Genomic DNA, 21,824 nt, shown 5'->3' on the forward strand with positions numbered 1-21,824 from the left:
AGAGTGGAGGAGGAGGATATGAAAGAAAGAAATACAAGGACATTTACTTTCTTGAGAGTGAGACAGAAAGGAAAAGAGAGAAAGAAGATGACACGATAAGGGACAAAGCAAGCTTTCTGGGGTATATCTGGAAAAAGCTAGAAGAGAAATCATTAGGAAGTCCATAGTGCATCTACAGTGATACAGCGCGGATCAATTCATTTAACACTGCCCTGTACATTTAGAGAAAAGTACTTTTGATATAATAAAGGCTCATAAACACACAGAAATTGGGTTAGACCTGTTTCGAATTCCTGCCAAACAATGGTTCAGAAAAATGAAGCTCTATTTTAATTAGCTCGACTCAAGAGTGATTTGATAACAGCAGATGCTGTCTGGATGCTTTCAGCTTGATGGGCTTCACATACATGAACTTAAGAGTGGCTTTGATGCAATTAGATATCTCTCTCTCCTTTAACATGTGTTAAGCTGAACCAATGGCTTGTGTCTATTTAACATCTTGAACTAGAAGGATATTGACACTCTTCCTCATTCTTCTCCAAATGAGTGGAGCTAAAGCAAAGAGAAGGCAGCTTACTGGGGCTTACGCATGCAGCTTCAACAACTTGAGGACAGAAAGGAAAGGGTACCATACACTACCCACAATGTAATATTAAGGTCTTAACATTAGATCTGTTTCTACCACAAACAAAATTTCCTGGCATGTAATTTTTACGGGCTTGGTTAGTCCCAGTCAAAAAAAATGCCCTATCAATTGCTGCTTCAACTTATGTCATTTTCCGTAAAAACAAGACAGACTCAGTAATAATTCCATACATCCCTTTCAGTTCTATATTCCAGAAGATCCTCCATACACACACTGTACCATTAGAGTAGCTTCCATTCAGTCATGGTACAACTCTCCCACCTGCTGTCCACCATTTTCTTTTAGAGATAAGTTCTTCCATTCCTGGAAATATTTGTGCATTGACATCTTAGAGAACCCTTTGCCTTTCTGAAGTGATCTACCTACCTCACTCTGTAGCCATAAAGTACAGGCATTTGCTAAAGGACACATGCAACATAGGAGCTGCTTTAATGCATCAGGGACAAGGCTAATAGGAGGTCTTGATTTGTTAATTATCTGTCATTTTGTCACAGCTGGGCTGCAAGGAGTGGGTGAGGGGGAAATCTTTCTGCTTGGTTCTTTCTCTAAATGCTGAATTAGGCTGTCAAAACCTTCATCCCACCACAAGAGGCTGTGAAAAGAAGAGCCAGACTATCCTTTTCTTCCTCCTTTTCCCAGCAGGATATGCTGCTTTAGATGTCCTACCCTCCCATCATGTCTCCAGAAATGTATATGGCATATATAAAATGACCTTCACACCATCACACCATGCCCAGTTTAGTCAAGGGACATTAGCAGACCTGAGCATGATAAATCAGAGAGGAAATCCCCGTGCCAGGGGAGCACGCAGGAGGCATTTATTCTGCAAGGAGCCCTAAAGTTGCTACCTGCTTGAATCAGCAATTTCAGAGCAAGGTTTTGGAAGGCAGAAAGCTTGGCCTCTGAGAAAGCAGACAGAGAGATATACATGGAGTTAGAGAGATAAAGAGGTGGAGTAGTGGCAAGATTCCCTTTCTTCTTACATCTCTGCCCCATGTAATCCTATAAGTAGGAGAAAAAGTTCAGGCTGTCTAATGGGATAAAGCATGGAACACCCCCATGGAGACAAAAGCTAGAAAAGCAGAAAGCGGCTGTGATATAGCAGTAGAATTTACTATAAATGCTTATGCCTCTAAAATCCAGCTAAATGTGGCCGTTAAGCCATGAGAGCCTAGGGAGATCCCCACCCACTCCTCTGTTTTCCCTGCAGGCCACGTCCAGAGCATCCCATCACTCAAGTCCTCTCCTCAACAGGCCCTGAATTATGAAAAATCCCCTGCAGGAGCTTCCCACATGCAACAGACACACCTCTTTTCTACCACCAGCGATGCTTCTCCCTTTCAGGTGTGGGAGGCTTAAAATTTATTCCATGTATACAGGGGAACTGCCTGCTTGAGATGGAAAAATTGAGGGCATTCAGCTCTGGCTTTGTACAGGTGATCAGAATCTATAAGGTCACCTGAACTGGAAAAAAATTACTATGAGCATTCCCCTAGTCCATTGCATCATAAAATAAGAAAAAGTGTCTCAAGTTAACATTTTTTTATTTGACACTTATGACAGCCAAGGAGCACATACATATAGTCACTACACAGGTCAAAGCCTCAAAGCAGTTTTCTTCTGTGGATCATCTTCTCCTACAGTTTGACAAAACTGGTGCTTTTCATGTTTTGAGCTGAAATCCCTTAGAACTAGTGTTTCATTTTCTAGTGTGATCCACCTACCAGTATACAGCACGTCAGCCATAAGGGTAGAGTAAGAGCTACAGTTTCCTTGCCTCATTATTTAGTCCTGAGCACTAAAACAAACAATACATTTTTGCACAGACAGTCCTACCTTCCCCAGATGGGCCCTACTGAGAAATCCACTGGGGACAAAATAACTGTATTTATCTTTCATCAGGTAAAGTTAATAGATCCATTTTGGGGAAGATTTGCAGAGCTTGTCCCTGGAAAATAAAATTTGCTAAAGCATTGCTTCTCAAACTTTATGCAAGCTTGACTCCCTTTTGCACGCATCCGTTGTGGTGGCTCATCCCACATTCCTCAGCTGAGATGGCAGCAAGTTCCTTCAGGAAAATGAGAGTTACTGGAATAAATGCTAACTCTTCAAACTAGGAGGAACAGAACTCCTAATAGCAATTACAAGTAGAAAGCTGCTTACTGGCTAGTGACTTTGTGACTGCCTTTGAAGGCTTTTGCATCCCTTTGGGGGTTATAACCTAAGTTTGAGAAACACTGCTTTAAGGAACTTAACTATAAAGAGACATAGCACTGATGTGATGACATAGCATCGTTCCCCACCCCACACCTACATAAGAGTTTAGGAACAATTTCCCAGCAAGTCCTGGTGGCCTCAGCCCCTTTGCTTTCAAAAGCTCTGCCCTACAGTGATACAGACTCATGGGTGTTGAGATGATGCTTGCGATAAAGACCCAGCAGCACCGATAATACAACCAATGCAGCAGTCAGCATTAATTATTCCAAACTACTATAGGGCTAAGCCTGTGTCTCTTAAAACATCTGTCTCTCAATCTTCTGGTCTTTAATAAAATCACCCTCCCAGCCATAGGGTGTAACTGGAATTGTACATACGCATGTGCATGCAAAACCATAAATGCATAAGGAGAGATTCAGGTCCTCATTAAAAAATGGAATAAATAAGAATTCACCAAGGAATTCTGCCAGAGTCTGATTTCCAGATCTGGTTTTGCTGCATTCTTGCCCACAGACTGTAGAGTTCTGGGTGCCTCCCTATCCTTCTCCAGCTGCACAGTCCTCTTCAAATTCAGACTTCTTGCACCTATAATTACTAGGTGCCCTGTGCCAGGCTCCTTTAATTAACCAACCCAACTCTTCTCCCTTTGGGATCAGACTAAGCTCTTTTTTATTAGTTCCATCATTAGTTCCACCGGTATCCAGGCCTAAGCAGGATACCTTATACCACTTTGTTAGTGGGTCTGTAGGGTGCAAGTGATCTCCAAAGAACCTGCCTGCAGAAGAGGCAAAGAAAGCAAGGCTATGAAGCAAGGAGAAACAGCACAAGGGGTTGATATGACACCTTTCAAACTTAATTACAGCAGCAAAAAGGTCACAGCCCAAAATCCTCAGGAAAATGCCTTGCACGAAGGGGGCCTTGGTGTGCCAGTTAGGTGCTGCTACAGTGCTGAAGGTGCTTCAATCCAAAGGGCAGAGAGGCAAGAACAGAATAAAACCCCTTATTTGTCATTACACTGGAGCCAACCTTGTGATTCCAGGAGCACGCTATTTTCCTAAGCCTCACTCTCTCCTACTGACACTGTCTTCCCAACAGCTAGGATGGAGTCTAAATTACAGGTCCATGTGATGCCCTAGAAGAAGATTCCCATTTCACTGTTCGTAGTTAAGACTCCATGTTCCTGTTTCCCAGGAGAACTGGTAGACCAGAGTCCAGATACTGTCTGAACAGTTCTTCCTACCCTGCACGGTACCATGGAACCTCTTGCAGGCAGTTTCTTTAGCATTTAGTGGTATGTTACCTTTAGCCAAGACACTTCCATTCAGCTGTTTCACCTGATTTATAGACAAACTGCAGCACACATGTGAAAAATAAATGGCAAAATGCACACTGGCCTTTTCTGGACCATGAGATATTCTCTATGTATGTGGTCATGCATGTGGTGGAGAGAGAATGATAGGTGAAAAGCAAAAGAGCTGGCTAATGTCCTGGGATTTCTTAGGACAAGCGGTCACTCTAGTTGCACAGCTTGACTTCCCCAGAGAGTTTTCTCAAGGAGAAACCAGCCATCGATCTTGGGACACACAACTTCCAGGACCGTTCCTTATCTCAGAACAGCTTCTGCCACGAATTCCTGAATGCGCTTTAATGTTTAAATTATTAAATGCATTAATGTATTTACATTATTCAAGTCTTATGTGCATTTTTCTAAGATAATTTATGTATAAGAGTTTGAACGTCCATGACTGTTAATGTCTACAACCCTTCCTGTTCATTATTGATTCTGGAAGGGAAAAAAAAAGGCAGTGTTTTAATGCCTTATTTTTAATGTATTAAGAGTCTGAATAAGTGCATTCTCTTTTTTCTTTTGTAATTTCATAATTTAAGTAGTGCATTTATTAAACTGACACAGTATGAATTGTGGTGAAGTCTGGCACAGGTCCATGCTGCCAACGCAGCCCAACCGACCATCACGCTACTCTGCAAATCAAGTACAAGCTCAGCTCCTCTTACGCCAGCTTTTACTCCCTACCTAAAATCAGAAGGGACAGAGACTACAAACAAGTCTTTTTAAAATAAATTTTCTTTGCTATTTACACAGCTTTTCTCTGTAATCTCCATTTTAAGTCAGTGAAAGTTTTCTTATGCTATTGATAAACTTTTAATGCAAACGTGTTTTTTCAACGAGCTTTGACACACATACTACAGTTAAAAAACTTCTACAGTACCTTTTAAGCCCAGTAGGCTCCAAAGCTCTTCAAAAATCTAAACTGAATATAATTTTGTTGTTTCTACACCACGGTTGCACACATCATAAAACCAAAAATTTGCCCACAGCTTAATGTTCACAGGCAAATTATATACAGGAATCGGGTCACCTCCTCACCTCCACTGCGGAACCACAGTCACTTCTAGAGCAGAATTCAACAGCATTCAGCAGTAGCTGGCCATCTTGTGTGCCAGTTTGGGACAAGAATGCTACAATAGGCAACAGAAACAGCGAAAAAATTCAGCTAACACACAATAGAGCTACCTCCGCTCACTCCACCCACACATAAATGGCATTGTATGGACATGCACTTTATATATAAATTATGTGTAAATGCCTTAGATGTTTAGAGCCAAAAATACTACTTTCAAAGTCCAGTTTTTACTGCCAGACAAATCCACTGCCAGCTGAGCTTACACAGAGCAACAGTGACACCCGATGGCTTTCAGCTTAACCTTCGGACACGTGTTCCCTGCAAGAAGAATCCAGGGGCTCCATTTCCTCTGCCAGTACAGTAGCCCCAACTCAAATCACCTATCAGAATCACTCATCAAGAAGCTGAACTGCAGAGAGATAAAACTTGCCGTACGTAGGCACTGTGTGTAATTATGAGTGTGTGCATAAGTTTCACAGTACATTCTGCATAATTACAGCCTTGCCTGGCACAGTTGCCAGTGCGAGCATGAACACACACGCACACACATAATGTATGCACAATATTGTGCATATGGACTTGGGAAAAGACAGAGAACAGTGAAAGTTGCTGGCTGTTGTTTTAAGAGCTGACTCTGCCATTTCTAAGGTTAAGTTTGTGTTTTTTTGCTACTCATTACCATTCTTTAACTGTTACAATTTATATCAGCATATAATGTTAAATAATTACAGGGAGCGGAGCTCACTCTAGCGAGGATATAAATGCGCTGTGGGATTCTACAGATTTAAACAAATAACACTCACAGCAGGGGGTGAGCAGATGAATTAGCATTAATATCCTGCCTGGGAGATCCCAGTGCAGTGTTATGGCTTAAATACAGATCTTTTCTGTAACAGTCAATATGACAGCTACTAGCAATACAGCCCGGCACATTCACTAGTCAATATAGCAGCTGCAGCTAAAAGAATGCCCTTGTAATAATCCATACAGCAGCCAGTTAAAATAAATAACTTCCCTTTAACAGTCTATATCGCAGCCAACTGCATTAAAACCTTCCCTTTTAAGGTCTATACAATAGTCAGCTAAATGGAAAAATTGGCATCCTTCTTGGCAGCTTCAGAGGGAAGTCAAGCATCAAATGGGCTAGAGACTGAATTCTCCTCTGTCTCTTGGGGGACGAGTCGGGTCCCTTCCATACCATGCTGGTGGGGAATCCTGCAATGCTGCTATCACAGCTTGCAGTTTAAGTTTTGTGAGAAGCCGATTTAAGCCTCCAAAGCCATCACTTCACTATCTTTCACAAGCAATTACATTCACTTTAAAAAATAAAGACCAAAACCTATTTCTTTCCTGATCAGAATAACGAATCAGGTGGATCACAGCTGTCCAGAAGCAGCCAGCACATATATCCATATTTCGTCAGAGTAAATGCAATATGCTTTTTCTAGCACTTTTAACATTAGAGAGATGCCCCATCTCAGTCTCAAAGCAGAGCCCGAACTTGAACTTTCTCGCTTTAAATCAGTAGCTGCTTTTTTACCCTCTAACAAGAAGCAATAGGCTAAGGTAGGCTAGGTGTCTATCTCCCTTGGACTATACCACAGCACTTCAGTTTGCAATCGCAATTGCAAAAGACTGTAATATAAATCATGATAGAAATGGTTACAAAGCACCCAAATCTGAAAAATGAACTGGAGGAAAATCCATGACCGACCACCATGAATTCTGTCATAAGCCACTTACATACAGTTTTTATATATAGGGTCAAATTCTGCTCTCACATATATAGATTTTATACTGGTATACCTCCGTTCTTCTGTGATGGAGTGGCTGTAGATTTACAGTGAAAATTAACTGACACACAAAACAAACCTGTTGAACTTAGACAAATTAAAACAATGCTTCTTGAGGCAAATTAGAAAGTAAAACACAAAAAACTCATAACGCACTTAATACTGAGCTTATAGTTTACAAACCGGTGTACAAGCAGTAATAAATCTCTAGAAAATTAAATGTGTAGATATTTTCATATTTTCCATACTGCTATGAGATTTTATTGATACAGAATTCTGCCACTAAAATATTACATTTGCTAGCTTCTTCGTAAATGGAGCTTCTTAGAAAGGAGATAGATGACAATTTTGTTAGAAATTGGAATGATAAAGTAGGAATGGCATTTATTCTTTAAAACTCCACAAATGAAAAACATCTGCCTGCTTTCTTTTTAAGAAACCTGTCCCTTTGGGTATATATTAAAAAAACATAAACACAAACCAGGGGCCTACAATCCCACCAGATGTTTGGCACCTGGAGCCTTTTCAAGTAATTGATCAAGAAAATAATTTTTTTTTCAGGTAACAGGAAAAAATTATCTCTAAAATCTTTCACATTGTCAATGCTTTAATTTACTTTCTCTCAGATTTTAAGTGAAGACTGCAGCTACAAACACATTCCAGCTTATATAGCCTCCCAAATTAAAAATAAATACACACCACCCCTACTCCAGAAGTCATGGTTTGAAGCTTTGACCATATTTTGCAAAATGACAGTTATTAAAAACAACAAACATGCATCACAGTGAGTCATCTGGTTTGCAACTTCTGAGTCAAAAGGGGCTGATTCCACACAAACTGAAACCTGGCTCTCTGACTACTTGCATGTTTAACGATTTGTATCTCTGCACCACAGCTTCAGAACAGGATGTGGAAGAAAAGAATGAAAAGGAGACAGGAGAAAGGGGAGGGGAGGGGAAGAGAAAAAACACTTCTTTACTGGTCCCAGTGTCATTGCAAATAAAGACCATGTCAAGATTTAAACCATAATAATGGAAAGGCTATAAAGGTCCCTGCTATAATGTTTCCTCTGATATTCCCTTTCATAAATGCTCTCTTTATGTTGCATGCTTTGCAATAATACATGTAATGTTTGTGAACTAGCCCCGCTGGGGTAGCTGTATCATATGAAACTTCACAGAATATAACATTAGAAGCCAGACGATTAATTTACCAGTTCCTCAACTTTTGTTAGCTGCACCTATCTTCTTCAAGAGAATGCAACAAACATGAGGAGACAAGCAATCTAAAGCAACCTCCAAATATGTTTAGCTGGAAACAGGTCTGTATGTACCAACACATGGATATGCAGCAGTTACCTCCTCCTCCAATGCAATACCTTTCTGGGTAAGACTAAAAGCCTCTTCCCAGATTCTACATGTATAAGCAAGAACCCTGAACTTGTTCACAGCTATGCCAATTGGATCAATAGAATCCTTAGCTTCCTCTTGGCAGAGACCGCAGAGAACGTCAGTGCCAGGAGTATCTGCACAACAGATCCCTGCCAGCACCAGTGCTGTGAGCCTCCTGATGGCAGTGCATAAACACACGCGCATGGGGTACTGGTTGCAACACCTCATCCGTTCTGCATGTGCATAGCAAGACCCATTCCCTTCAGGAGGCAAACTGGGCTGCACAGAGCTCAGCTCTGCTTTCCCAGGAGCAATGACCATCAGCAGCCTGAGGCGCCTGCATGCCTGGCAAGAGAAGCACAGAGAAGAACACCACCTCTGAAAAATTTGGATCAGACTGGAATCCCATGGGGCTTCTGTACCCAATTTCCCAAGTGTCCTGATACCACTACTTTGAACCATAGTGTGTGCTTGGTAGCTGACCATTAGAGCGAGAACGAAGTCCATCTTTATGGGATTGCAGCAACCTGATGTTGAGAAAGGGGTTGTCAAAAACACAGTGTCGGGGGGGGGGGGGCTCGTCTCAGTCTTGACTGTAATTCTCAATCACTGCACAGAAAGTATTTATATCCTGTTGGCAGCATGTGTAACCAATGCGACTCTTCGTGTCAGAGCTGTCAATTACGGGCTTGACTTATGAGGAAAGATTAAATGAGCTAAATATGTAGAGCTTGGCTAAGAGACCAGGATGGGGGTGGGGGAAAGGAGAAATGATGTGATAACTGTCTGCAAACATCTGAAGGGTGCAGATGCTTAAGGAGGAAAGGAATCACTTAGGGTGGCACACAAAACAAACAGGAGAAGCAAGCTGGAAGGAAGACACAGGAAATCCTCAGTGTATAGCAGGGAAACTCCATTCCAGCAAGATGTACTCTGCTGTAGAACTGTATCCCAAGGAATACCATCATTCAGGTGCTTGACAAAACACTAAGAAGTTGACAGCAGAGGAAAATCCTTCTCTCATCAAAAGATAAAACAGACAGTGTAAAAAAGTGGGGCATATTGTGAGTGTGGTTGATGATATGAAACTACCTCTCTTGCTCCTCTCCAGCTGTAAAATCCTTTTACTAAAAAGCCATGCATATTTTCATTGTTACTTTTCCAGAAAGGCAACTGTCAAAGTAGCAGTGGTGTGTTATGGAATCACAACTGGGAAGAGGACAAGGTCTGTTCAGTTGTAACAAGGAGAAGAGCTATGTAGACATACAAACAAAACCAAAACAAACAAGCAAAACTATTAAGATGTTTGGAGGAATTTGCAATGTAAGTGACATACAGAGAAATACAAGAAACATGAAAAGCAGGGACAGTCTGTTCTCCAGTAAACTCCTGGTTAGGAACTCCAAATCCAAGAATCATACCAACTCTCAACTTCCTAGTTTGGCAAATCTTGGTTCTGGAGGTGCGGGCGTCAGAAATATCAGAAGGATGCATCCCGGTGCGCCAAAGCTGGGGAAAGTTCTTTCAAGTTCTTGAATAAAACATTCTGCCTTTTGTGCCCCAGCTACCTTACTTTACAACATGATGAAGATGCAACACATCCTTTGCTCTGAGGCACAACAAAGATGCTATAGACATTGCAAATTTTTTCTTACAGCATGATCTCCCAGGTGAAAACAGGAGGAAGCCGAGAAGTGAAGAAAGCTATCACATGTAGGCAGTTATAATCTTGTAAGGACCACGAGCTGTCGCTAGACTCTTTTTGATTGCAGTAACAATGACACAGGCAGCATGTAGGTATGGGCAAAAGGAGTTCAACTGCTCAGTGGTATTAGAGGTAGAAGAGGAATTAAGAATCTCCAGCAATACTTTCCAGGTTAGGAATTTAATAATGTGGAGTCAAGAGGCACTCCAAGGAACAAGCCTCCTGCATAAAGTTATTTTAAGAAGCTAAAAAGCCAGACAGTCCTGTGAAGTTCTTAAGCTGGTCCCTTCTCTCCCTAGGCAGAAAGAACTGTAGGCAATTGCTGCCCTCTATAAGTTGGTTCTGCACATAGCATGTTTTACACACACATGTAGCTGAAATGATACTATTATCTCACCTTGATCCCATAACCCATCATTACCGAAGTGCACACTATGCAGGCATCTCTTTGCTGTGTGCCATCACCTGTTTGAAATTAATAGGTACCCTTTCCAGCAGCTGGGATGCACACAGCAAAGTGCTCCCAATCCCCCTGACCAGCCAGAGAGCTGGGCTGCCAACCGATGCAGCACTGCCAGCTGACAGCAAAGCAGGCCATGGTCTGTAAAAAACTGTAGGTGTAGCATGTTTAGACCTCCAAAACATCACATGAACATAAACAAAAAAATTAAATTCATTTTTCTCAAGGCCAAAATACCAAGTAATGTTAAGTATTTGCTAACTAGGCACCAGTGTTTTTTTTCCAATGTCACAAAGCGCTGTAGCTTCCATTTTACCTTCTGTGAGATCTAGGATCTCTGGAAGACAAGTCATACCTAATGTTAAAAAAGATTCTAACCTAACTCCTAGTATTTTAATTTCCTTGCATGTTTTTTAAAGAACAACTTAAGAGTATTACAACTATTTTAAAACCATCTTAAAAGTCTTCTGACCAGTAATATTGGTTTGTCTGAAAAGCAAGTAGGAATTGCTTTCAGAGCCCTCTTCTGCACAAATGCACAGAAAAGATTATAAGCTGCTAACTCACCACACTGTTAGTAATAGAAAATGACTGTACCTACCCTAGCTGTTATGCTGCCTCACCCACTGGCTCTAAAGTGTTGTTTAACCTGTAAGCTCTTAGGGACAGGCAAAGCCATTATTACATTTTGTACAGTCTGATAGAGTCTTAACCTTCTTTGGCATGTAACTACTGCAAGTTTCTAGCTTTCATACATTAACATATAGTAGTACAACAGAAGTTATATCCCAAACTATTATGGTCCACCCTCTTCTAAATTTGGGACTGAACGGAATTCCAAGAAAGGTTTCCCACTGACCTCAGACAGGCAATTTAACTTGACACGACTGTGTTCCTTTAACTATGCTCAGTAAGTATATTTGGATCTGCATGTTTTGCACATGTTAATATATTTGTCTAAATCCACAGAGTAAAAGGCATTGACAGATTAAGCAAGTACATTTTAGATGAACACCAAAAGAAGTCAATGAACACAGAGAAGTGAGAGACAAAAACAGGCAAAAACCGGATAATCTCAAATTTATCAGAGGGTCAAACACAAGAGAAGTCTGCTTAGTAAATATACAATTCTCTTTACAGCAAACCAAAGGATGTTGTTCATGGCAGTCGCACGCCTCTGGCTCCCTGTTCCACGCCCAATAAAACTGAAATCTGCACAGCAATTGTCCTCCACAGCCTGATGGAATTATTGTCCATCACTGGGAATCCACAGCAACACATTCAGGACCTCCCCCAACAAACTGAAGCACTATCACAGCACTAGGGTTACTGCCTGTGCAGAGGTCACAACGCTGATGTCTCTCTCTCTCCCCTGCTGACAGTGGTAAATTATCCTGACTAATGTTTCGCTGGGGGCTACAAGTTAGTTGCCTACTGACTCTGGCTGTCTGGAAATCGCCTCTGGATAGATTTACTTTTAGAGAAGCATTCAGTGCAGGCCACCACTCCGAAAACCCGTTGTGGCAGACAGAAAATTTGTACAGTAAATAGGTATAAATCTTGTCTTAAACAATACAGGGTGGGAAAATGGAAAGCCAAAGCGTGATGGGGAGTGTCCCTCCAGTACACTCCACTCCCTCACATCATTTCTGGAATCGAAAGCCCTTCTGAAAAAAAGAAAAAATTAACGTTTTTCTACAAATCTAGACAAGGATCTTTGAACTTCAAAAAAAAGGATAAGGATACTCTATGGTATCCCTAGCATAAGAATGTGTTCCAGGAAACAAAGTATGAGGTTTTTCAGTAAAAATACCATTCTTGTCTTCATTTCAAACAACAATTTCAGGCAAAGGAGAATCTTCAAAAAATTCCCCATGTATCTCATTTTCTGTAGGGTTTCAGAGGGCAGAAAAAATATCTACTACTCTGTAAGAAGAAGAGGGACATGGATTCTCAATGTGCCCAAAGATTTGGTCATTAAAAGTGGATTCTGAGTACTCTTAACTAACATTAGCCCCAACAAGCTCGCTCAAATCTTATGACACAGTTCTGTAACTTTTCCTCATTCCCACTCATGGTTTTGTTCACATGGTTAAAGACAACAGGATTGTTAGTGTTAGGTTAGGCTCCGTCAACTTCTAATTACACCACTTAGAGCTAAAAGTAGTCAAACTCAAAATCTCAATTACAAAGCTCCTTCCTCAGAAACCTAAATGAAATTCTTTTTAACCATAGCCTACTAAAGAGGATGCTTAACAGAATAGATAAGGTTTAAAAGGAGGGAATGAAACAGAGAGGATTCAATAATTCTGTTATCTGCCACTGAAGGCCAAGTGCCCAAATCCAGGCAGCTGAGAAAAGGGTAAGTAACTGTCCAGTTTCCAGTTTCAGAAGTCTTATCCATTATAAACACATATCACAAATTTTACTAGTTTACCTCCAAGGAAACCTAGCAACTGAACACAAAAACCATAGAGGAACTAAATATGCCCATAACCAAGCCCAAATATCATGGCTTCAATTTGAGATCTCAACTGATGGTTCAGGAAAGCAAAGACACACACGCCAAATGCGTTCAGCACAGACACACTGGCTGATGTGACTTTGTGCCAGTGGATACACGATGGATATAGAAATGTCGTCTCTTTTCTGCTCTGCATTTTTTTCATTATTCCTCAATCACCTGAAAAAGGATGAAATAAAAAAGTAGCAGTATACCACCATCACTTTTAAAATACGTATAACATATGTCGGACAAGAGTGAATGGTTTTAAAGTGAATGAGGGTAGATTTAGATGAGATATTAGGAATAAATTCTTTGCTGTGAGGGCGGTGAGCCCCTGGCCCAGGTTGCCCAGAGAAGCTGTGGCTGCCCCATCCCTGGAGGGGTTCAAGGCCAGGTTGGACGGGGCTTGGAGCAACCTGGGCTGGTGGGAGGTGTCCCTGCCCAGGGCAGGGGGTTGGAACTAGATCATCTTTAAGGTCCCTTCCCACCCAAACCATTCTATGATTCTATGCGAGGCTAGAGGCTTTTCCAAAGACATAAGAGGCAGAATGAAGCCCCTGAAATAGAAATTACCTCATTTACCAGTCCTGCAGGTATAAGTCCCGCATCTATGCCACCAACTTCCTGGGTGAACCTGGCTAAACAATTAACCTGTATATCTCAATTAGCTTTTCTAGAAAATGGAGATAACATGGACATATTCCCTAAACACAATAATTGTCTGCAGTGTACCCTATGATGCTTGCACAAAAAGGGGTGTTAGAAGTACTCTGGTCATTATCATGATCCTTAAAAATTTGAAAATCAGTTCAACTAAGGGTGGGGAAAAGCCACAAGGGCACATCCCAACAAACTCTACGCTAATTGCTATAGAGGCAGCAGTAATGCTTGTTACCTTGTACCTTTTGACAGCCTGTAAAAAAGGGAATAAAATGTCCATGTTTCAGTGATAACTCCTATCATCTGCAGCAAGAAACACGAAAGAGCACATGCTAAAAATAAAAGAAGAAAAGTTAAATAATCCTGCAAGAGAAAATACCCTGCTCCTTATAACATAATCCAGGGATTTTGTAAATCAAGCGAGAAACCAAGAGTATGTTTTACATTTACAACCACTACTTGTATATTTACAACTAGTACTTCTTCCAGATACCAAGCACCAGCATGGGAATGAGAATGTTTTGTGGCAGAAAAAACAAAACAAAACAACAAAACACAACTAACAAGCAGCATGTGGAAAAGCCTTGCTTGTAAATTCCACTTCCTTAGGTTTTTCCTACAACCCAGGCTCATGTTAGGGGCAATCATATGTATAACCTTCACAGCTGTAATTTAGACGGCAGCAGATTTGGCAGAAAGCAAAGGCCAACAACAAACATACTCAAGTTCTTGAAAACATCCGAAAAACAGCATGGAATGGTTAAAAAGCTAGAAGACACTTCTAGGGAGAGACAAAACAAGCTAAAAAGAGAAGCAGAAAAGACAACATAATTACACTAAAGAGAGAAATTAGACCAAAGAAACAAAGATTTGAGAAGAAAAGGGGATTTTTCTAACACTTTAACACAGAAAGGGCCTTTGTCGTATGTAGTTACATCTTTTGCACACCCCAAGACTTTGAGTGGTTGCAAAAAGACAAACCTATTCCTATTCCACAAGTGTTCCAAGGATTATCAGAGCGGCTGCACATACAAGCAGAAAGGGATGCAGCAGTGTTCACTGATAAGCTGGACTCAAGGAGAAGCTGATCCTGCACTGACGATGACAAACGTGGCTGTAAACAGCAGCAGAGCGAGATGCTGACACTCTGCTAACACAAGGTTACACTTCCCACTATGGAGCTACACGGCAAATTTTAATGGGCCAAGACCGACAGCTAGGGAAATGAGTGTCCGCTCTCTGCTGCAAAAATTACAGCTTTTCCCATCCCCCTCCAACTCATTCTCCACTGTCAGTACTATAACACAATGACCTCTTATTAGGGAGTATTTTTCAGTTGGGACAGTTTATTGTAAGGACACTGGATCACCCAAGGGATTAATGGCATGGACATGGAGTCCCTTATCTCCAGTTTGGCAGTCCAAAACATCAGAAGTGTGTTGAAGAAAGAGCAATTAGGATTGTGACATGAGTTTGTAGGGCTCCATTCTGAAGGCCTCGCTAAGGCCATTAACCTTAGCAAGGTATGCTCTGAAGACCCAAAATGCAGGACACCATATGATATGTTAGGCTGCATCATGCTACATGATCTTGCTGAATGCTGAAGCCCTCTTGCAAACAACTAGAAATCATTGCTTCTCCTGGATTCCTGTTGAAAGCAGCAAGTTGTGGGGGTACAGAGTACACAGAAGACAGTGCCACTGAGCACAGAGCAGAAGGTATTTAGCACCTTGCAGGATACAGTGCCCATCAGAATCACAAATACAATAAATACAAAACCAGTTTGAGCCTATAATGACATCTGCTGATACAATGCACGATGTTTGAATTCTACTGCTGTCTCATACTTGTGCGTAACACCACTGATATGTTCCAAACAGGTCTCAGTCCTGTGAAGCACCGAGTACTTTCAGTCAACAATTAAGTCAAAAAAGGTGAGGCGGTACAGATCAGAATTTGGTCATGAGACTCTTTTCTCCCTCCTCTGGATTCTGTAATTCTTCTTCAACTGCTTAACACCAGATTTGAAGTCAGCACATGGCTTTCCCATACAGAGCCATTTGTTGGATTCATGCCACGGTTTGTTCTGGTGTTTCCGTAAACATTTTTATGACACGGCGCCATGTGCCTACAAGTCTGCTTTAAGGACCAATATCTACTGCGTGCGTTAGAAGGCAGCATGCATGATCCTGGCTACAGAGAAGCCACAGTAGCGTGGTGGAAGTTAGGTCATCTGGCTCACAGAACTGAACTGCTCATTTAATAAGCCTTCTACAGATACTCAGCTGGAAGCAATAATGACTCCTAAGCAAACGTGACAAAGACTGTGAGAGTTTAATATAAAAAAAAAAAAAAAAAGAAAAAATATGGAGAAAACTTCCACCTTTTAAAGGACTCTAATTAGCTCACATGCAAGACTCACCATTGTGAGAGTAAAGTCTATGTTGGAGTTCTTTAAATTTATAAATATTTTATGTGGTAGGAATACACACCTATACAGAAAGATACACAACTGCTGTGTGCTTCCTCTGATCAATCTTCAGTTGCATATACAGTAAGAAATTAATTAAATCAAAGGTAATGTTAGAATCTGCCTTGCGAAAGAGAACAAACTGTCAACCAGCACAGGCTGTGATGATCTGCTGCCTGCTATGACCTTCTTAAGGGGCAGGGGGGGAACCAGACCCAAAAAAACAAACCACCAACTCTATCACAAAGCACAGAGTGTCAGTAGCAGCTTCAGGTAGTCTCACATACAGATGTCTATGCATTAAAGGATGGCACAGCGTTACTAGACTAGAGAGATTGTCACTGCAGAGCTTAACAGAATTCACAAACAGCCCTTTCATTAGATGCACTTTACTGACCCTTCCCAGTTCACAGTCTTTACTCACATCACCCTCCTTTGGAAATCATCTCCTGCATTCCCCAATAAGAGAAGGTCAAAATACTTTGATGTGGCCAGTGCCACACCATTATGGAAAGTACTTGAGTCTTCTCATTGCAAACAGCTTGTATTCACTATGATCACCAAATGAAAGCCAGAGAAGAAACTCAATTAGAGATTTATATGTTTAGGACAATAACATAGGCTAAGAATTTTGGCAAGGTTTTGCCTGAGTTATAGATGGCTTAAGGGGAATGAAAAAAAGAAAAATAAGGTTGTAAAAAAACATATACTGCAGCTCCAGAGAGTGGTGGCTCACTTCCCACTCTGCGTCACCATAAAAATAAAAACAAACCAGGGTTCTCTTAGTTATCTTCATACACAAAAAATCCCAGAGCTCTTTCCAAAACAGTTCTAGAGTGAAAACATTGGATCACTTGCACTGCCAGCTGCCAGACACTTCTAAGCTCACTCTGAGTGCATCTGAAAATAAAGACAGCTTGAGTGAGGTCTCTGAACAGCAGACGGTTGTTTTTTTTTTTTAATTAGACAACAGCACTAAGAATCTCAGTTCAAATTATGCTGCACAGGTCTTTCTTCAGACTCTTTTCTAAATAAGCACTGATCAAGAGCATACTTGCACACACTTAGGACAGGCAGTCCGAGCTTAAGGACAACTCAGTGGCCTAGGTGATCCATGTGTAACCCCAGAAAGACAGGTTATGGCTAAAGGTCAGAATTCAGAGGTCAGCAGCAGGGGAACATAAGGCACTTTACACCTTTTTCACAAAGCACCAGCTCCTTAGTAAAAAAAAAAAAAAAAAAAAAAAAGAAAAAAATGGATGAAAAATGATGCCGGAAAGAGAAAAACTCATGTATATTATATTATCAACTATCAACAAGAAATTACATGCTGCTTCCTAAAGAACTTACCAGTGCCTCCCGAGATGCTGCATTTTCAGTTGCAGGGCAGGAGCCAGCCTGTAAAGCAAAAAGAAGAGTGAGGTTACATTGCCACCTGACGGACACAATTAGAAATACTTATCGGTTAAGACCACTCTTCCTATAAGCAGGGTTTAGGCAGACACACCTGTTTCTGCTACCAGTAGCAGTTCTATGATGGACAGAAGACAAAAAGGTCAGAATCACAGAAGAAAATTAGTTCCGGCAGTCCCCATTTAAAACAACAGAATTCACAGAATCTGCAGAACTTGTTTTAGGGAGTCAGCAGTTAAGAGCCAGAAAGACTACTGAGAGATGTCTTGAAAGAAACGTTCCCCCTAACTCAAATTCTGAAATACATGGTGCAGTGAGCAAACACAGCATGAAACTGGGACTCCCTCTGCTAAACTCTTAGTGACAACACTTGTTACACTGCATGGTATAAGACAGGATATTTTCATCATATATGAAATTAGGAAAATAACTTGCCTCTCCAAAGGGACCTGATGAGTACTTGGCACTCGCAAAGAATTTTGTGATACTAGAGGGAAGAAATGCTGCAGAAGCCCAAAGTACCAAAAGTACCTAGCTCGGATTCCATGGTTCACTTTCTCCTCTGTAGGACTAAACTTGACACTGAGCCTCTCCCATTTCCACATTCCAGTAATGCACCCTTTGCTTTCTACACTATTCTTCTAAAGATTTCAAACCAACTATGATTTAACTAAACCTCACAATATGTCAGCAATCATAGAATGGTTAGAGTTGGAATGGTCCTTAAAGACCATCTAGTTCCAACCCCCCTGCCATGGACAGGGACACCTTCTACCATACCAGGTTGCTCCAAGCCCTGTCCAACCTGGCCTTGAACCCCTCCAGGGATGGGGCAGCCACAGCTTCTCTGGGCAACCTGGGCCAGGGACTCACCGGGCTCACAGCAAAGAATTTATTCCTAATATCTCATCTAAATCTACCCTCGTTCACTTTAAAACCATTCCCCCTCATCCTGTCACTCCCCTCCCTGCTCCAGAGTCCCTCCCCAGCTTTTCTGGAGCCCCTTTAGGGACTTTACTTTGAGGGTAGCACAGGATTGGCACAGGCTGCCCAGAGAGGTGGTGGAGTCTCCGTCTCTGGAGATATTCAAAACCTGCCTGGACGCTTTCCTGTGCAACCTACTCTAGGTGACCCTGCTCTGGCAGGGGGTTAGACTAGATCATCTCCAGAAGTCCCTTCCAACCCCCACCATTCTGTGATTCTGTTACTCTGTGACTGGAAGGAGCCCTAAGGTCTCCCCAGAGCCTTCTCTTCTCCAGGCTGAGCAGACCCATCTCTCTCAGCCTGTCCTCACAGCAGAGGGGCTCCGGCCCTTGGAGCATTTTTGTGGCCTCCTCTGGACTCGCTCCAGCAGGTCCACGTCCTTCTTATGTTGGGGCCCCAGAACTGGAGGTAGCACTGCAGGGGAGTCTCACCAGAGTGGAGCAGAGGGGGAGAATCACCTCCCTCGATCTGCTGGCCGTATTTCTTTCGATGCAGCCCAGGATGCAGTTGGCTTTCTGGGCTGCAAGCATGCATTGCTGGCTCATGTTGAGCTTCTCAGCAACCAACACCCCCAAGTCCTTCTCCTCAGGGCTGCTCTCCATCCATTCTCCACCCAACCTGTATTTGTGCTTGGGATTGCCCCGACCCATGTGCAGGTCCTTGCACTTGGCCATGTTGAACTTCATAGGGTTCATGTGGGCCCACCTCTCAGGCCTGTCCAGGTCTCTCTGGATGGCATCCCTTCCCTCCAGCATGTCAACCGCTCCACACAGCTTGGTGTCATCAGCAAACTTGCTGGGGCTGCACTCAATCTCACAACACCAGTACCATTCCTTGTTTCCCCACACATAATTAAGAGACATAGTTTTAGGGCAGATGCTGACCACCTTACCTTGTACACTAGGAAAGGGTGGTACACAGGAGAAAGGTGAAACTGTTTGATTAAAGCTGGACAGCAAGCCAAAGACTGAACTAGACTTAACAATCAGGAGTTTCCACCCTCCAAGCTCACCTGCAGTTTTGCTCATGTTCACTTACTAATCAAGAACAGGCAGAACATTTTAGCATAGTCCCATGTTTTACTCTTTGGGCTTTTCTTCTCCGCCAAAAAAAAAAAAAAAAAAAAAAAAGCAGTTTGATCTCTGTGTAACTAGCACACATCAGCTCTCCCAAGGTAGAGGCACCTAAGTTTTACTGTAAAATAAATTTATCTTGGTCAACCATCTACTTTCAAATGGGACTCACAGGATGTTGAGATGGTCTAAATCATATTGTCTTTGCTCTGTTTTTTTAATCTTAGGAGAGGTGACACACACGGGTTACCTCAATGGTAAAAAAAAAAATGCAGTTTTATTAGTAATGAAGACAAGTTTTGAGGCTCAGGGATACTATTCATAGAGTATAGGGAAAGATAAAATTTTCAAGTGATTGCATAAAAGTCCTTAAGTGACCTTTTGTCCTCCAGTTGCATTCATCACTTTTATGCCCCTTCAAAGTATCTCAAGATTTTTTTTCCCATCTACAAAATATGCAAAAAAAAAAAAAAAAAGATAAAAATAACTATTTACCACAAGAGGGTGCCAGAAACTCAAACATACTGCAACTTAGCTGCTTCCACGGGTAAGCATCATCACCAGGGCCCAGCCAGATCTCACAGCTAGGCAGGGATTCTTTAGAGGCCCTTAGTCTCATTATGTGCACTCATCATCATTTTTGTTGCTACTCCACTATATATCTGCAAAAATTTCAGGCACTAAGAATTCACTTGACATGACCACTGCAAATATCAGCTTCAATACCATACTGGAAGTCACACTGCCCGGTCTGTCTGTAATGGAGACAATGCTATGTGAGACCAAGAAAAGGGCACTTCAATCTTGTCACTGGCTTCCCATTTTTATATGCATTCTATATCTGCTTTCCAATCTTTTGTAGCTGGATGAAAGAAAAATAATGAACAGTCTCAAGATCCATCTGCTCCTCCAAAAATTTAGAAAACATGAGAATCACCCCAAGAATATGGCTTGCGTGATTTATTAATAAGTTAACCGAAGCTGAAGGACTAACACAGGTATCTTACTATGCCTAATACTCTAAAATACGGGGGCCTGATTCATAGCACACTGAAGTCAAAGAAAAGATTCTTATCAAATTCAGTTAGCACAGGGTCACAACTGCTTAGAAGAGGCAGACAAAGAGCAACACAGATAAAATTCTGGTTGAATACTTCAAAAAAGTACCTATAGCTGTTAACTACTATTTCCATGGAATTGTTCCATCAAGCTACTTGCGTTAAGTGTTGAGTTTTCTAAGAACATACGTATTTTACTCTTCTGTAGCATGTTTCAAGGAAAATTCAAAGCACTTTAACTACTTAAGCTGACTTTGCAAAGAGAAAAACTACAGATGTGTGGTGCAAACAGTGAAGTCACAAAGAAAGAAAGAAACCACAACGGAATTCATATCCCCAGAAAATTCCCAGAGCATCCTAAGTACTAGGGCCTGTGTGTTCTGCCCTAAGGAGCTGCACACTACTGCACAAGTATTTATGGGCTGTTACTCCACACAAAATTTGGTCAACCTGGGAAACTGTCCAAAGAAGGATTTGAAATTAAGCCTAGGTTACTGTGAGAAAACATGTATTATATTGACAGGTAAGAGTCTTGATCCTGAAGACAAATACTCAAAAATTCTGACATCTGCTTGTACATAATCTGATGTTTGTTACGTACATATATATATGTAACACATATATATGATGAGTTGGATAATTTATGGTATTTTGATTTCATTGTCCAAAGCTACCAAAATTTTAAATGAGATCTGCATTTTCCTTCCAGCAAGACTTCCAAGTACAAGGCACAGCATAACAGCAAGGGAACTAGTCTTACAAGGAAGGGGACAGTAACCCTCCAGAACATGTTAGCTCTGAGACAAGTCAGGGAAGATTCCATCCTTTCCACATGATGGCTGTGCAATAGCCTGTATTTCAAGAAAACAGTCCAGAGACCATTTATCTTCACCATAAAAACCATCTTAAGCCAGAGAATCCAGAGGCTTAACAGTCAAGAGCTACAGGGAAGTGAGGAAGAAAATTTACGTATATATTGACTAACGATGCAGCTAGGGAATTAAGTCTCTGGAGCGACAAATCAG

The 21,824-nt window shown here is 41.6% G+C and overlaps 1 protein-coding gene across 1 annotated transcript in view; it reads right to left on the reverse strand.

Moving 5' to 3' along the window:
- The window catches only part of PEX14 (peroxisomal biogenesis factor 14), an 80,519-nt gene that overhangs the window by 54,358 nt on the left and 4,337 nt on the right, over positions 1–21,824 (reverse strand). The window contains exon 2 of the mRNA XM_054222675.1: positions 17,622–17,669. Within this exon, the coding sequence (XP_054078650.1) occupies positions 17,622–17,669 (48 nt within the window). The remainder of the gene's footprint in view (positions 1–17,621; positions 17,670–21,824) is intronic.

Source organism: Rissa tridactyla, chromosome 16 (genome assembly GCF_028500815.1).
Source record: "Rissa tridactyla isolate bRisTri1 chromosome 16, bRisTri1.patW.cur.20221130, whole genome shotgun sequence".
Lineage (NCBI taxonomy): Eukaryota > Metazoa > Chordata > Aves > Charadriiformes > Laridae > Rissa > Rissa tridactyla.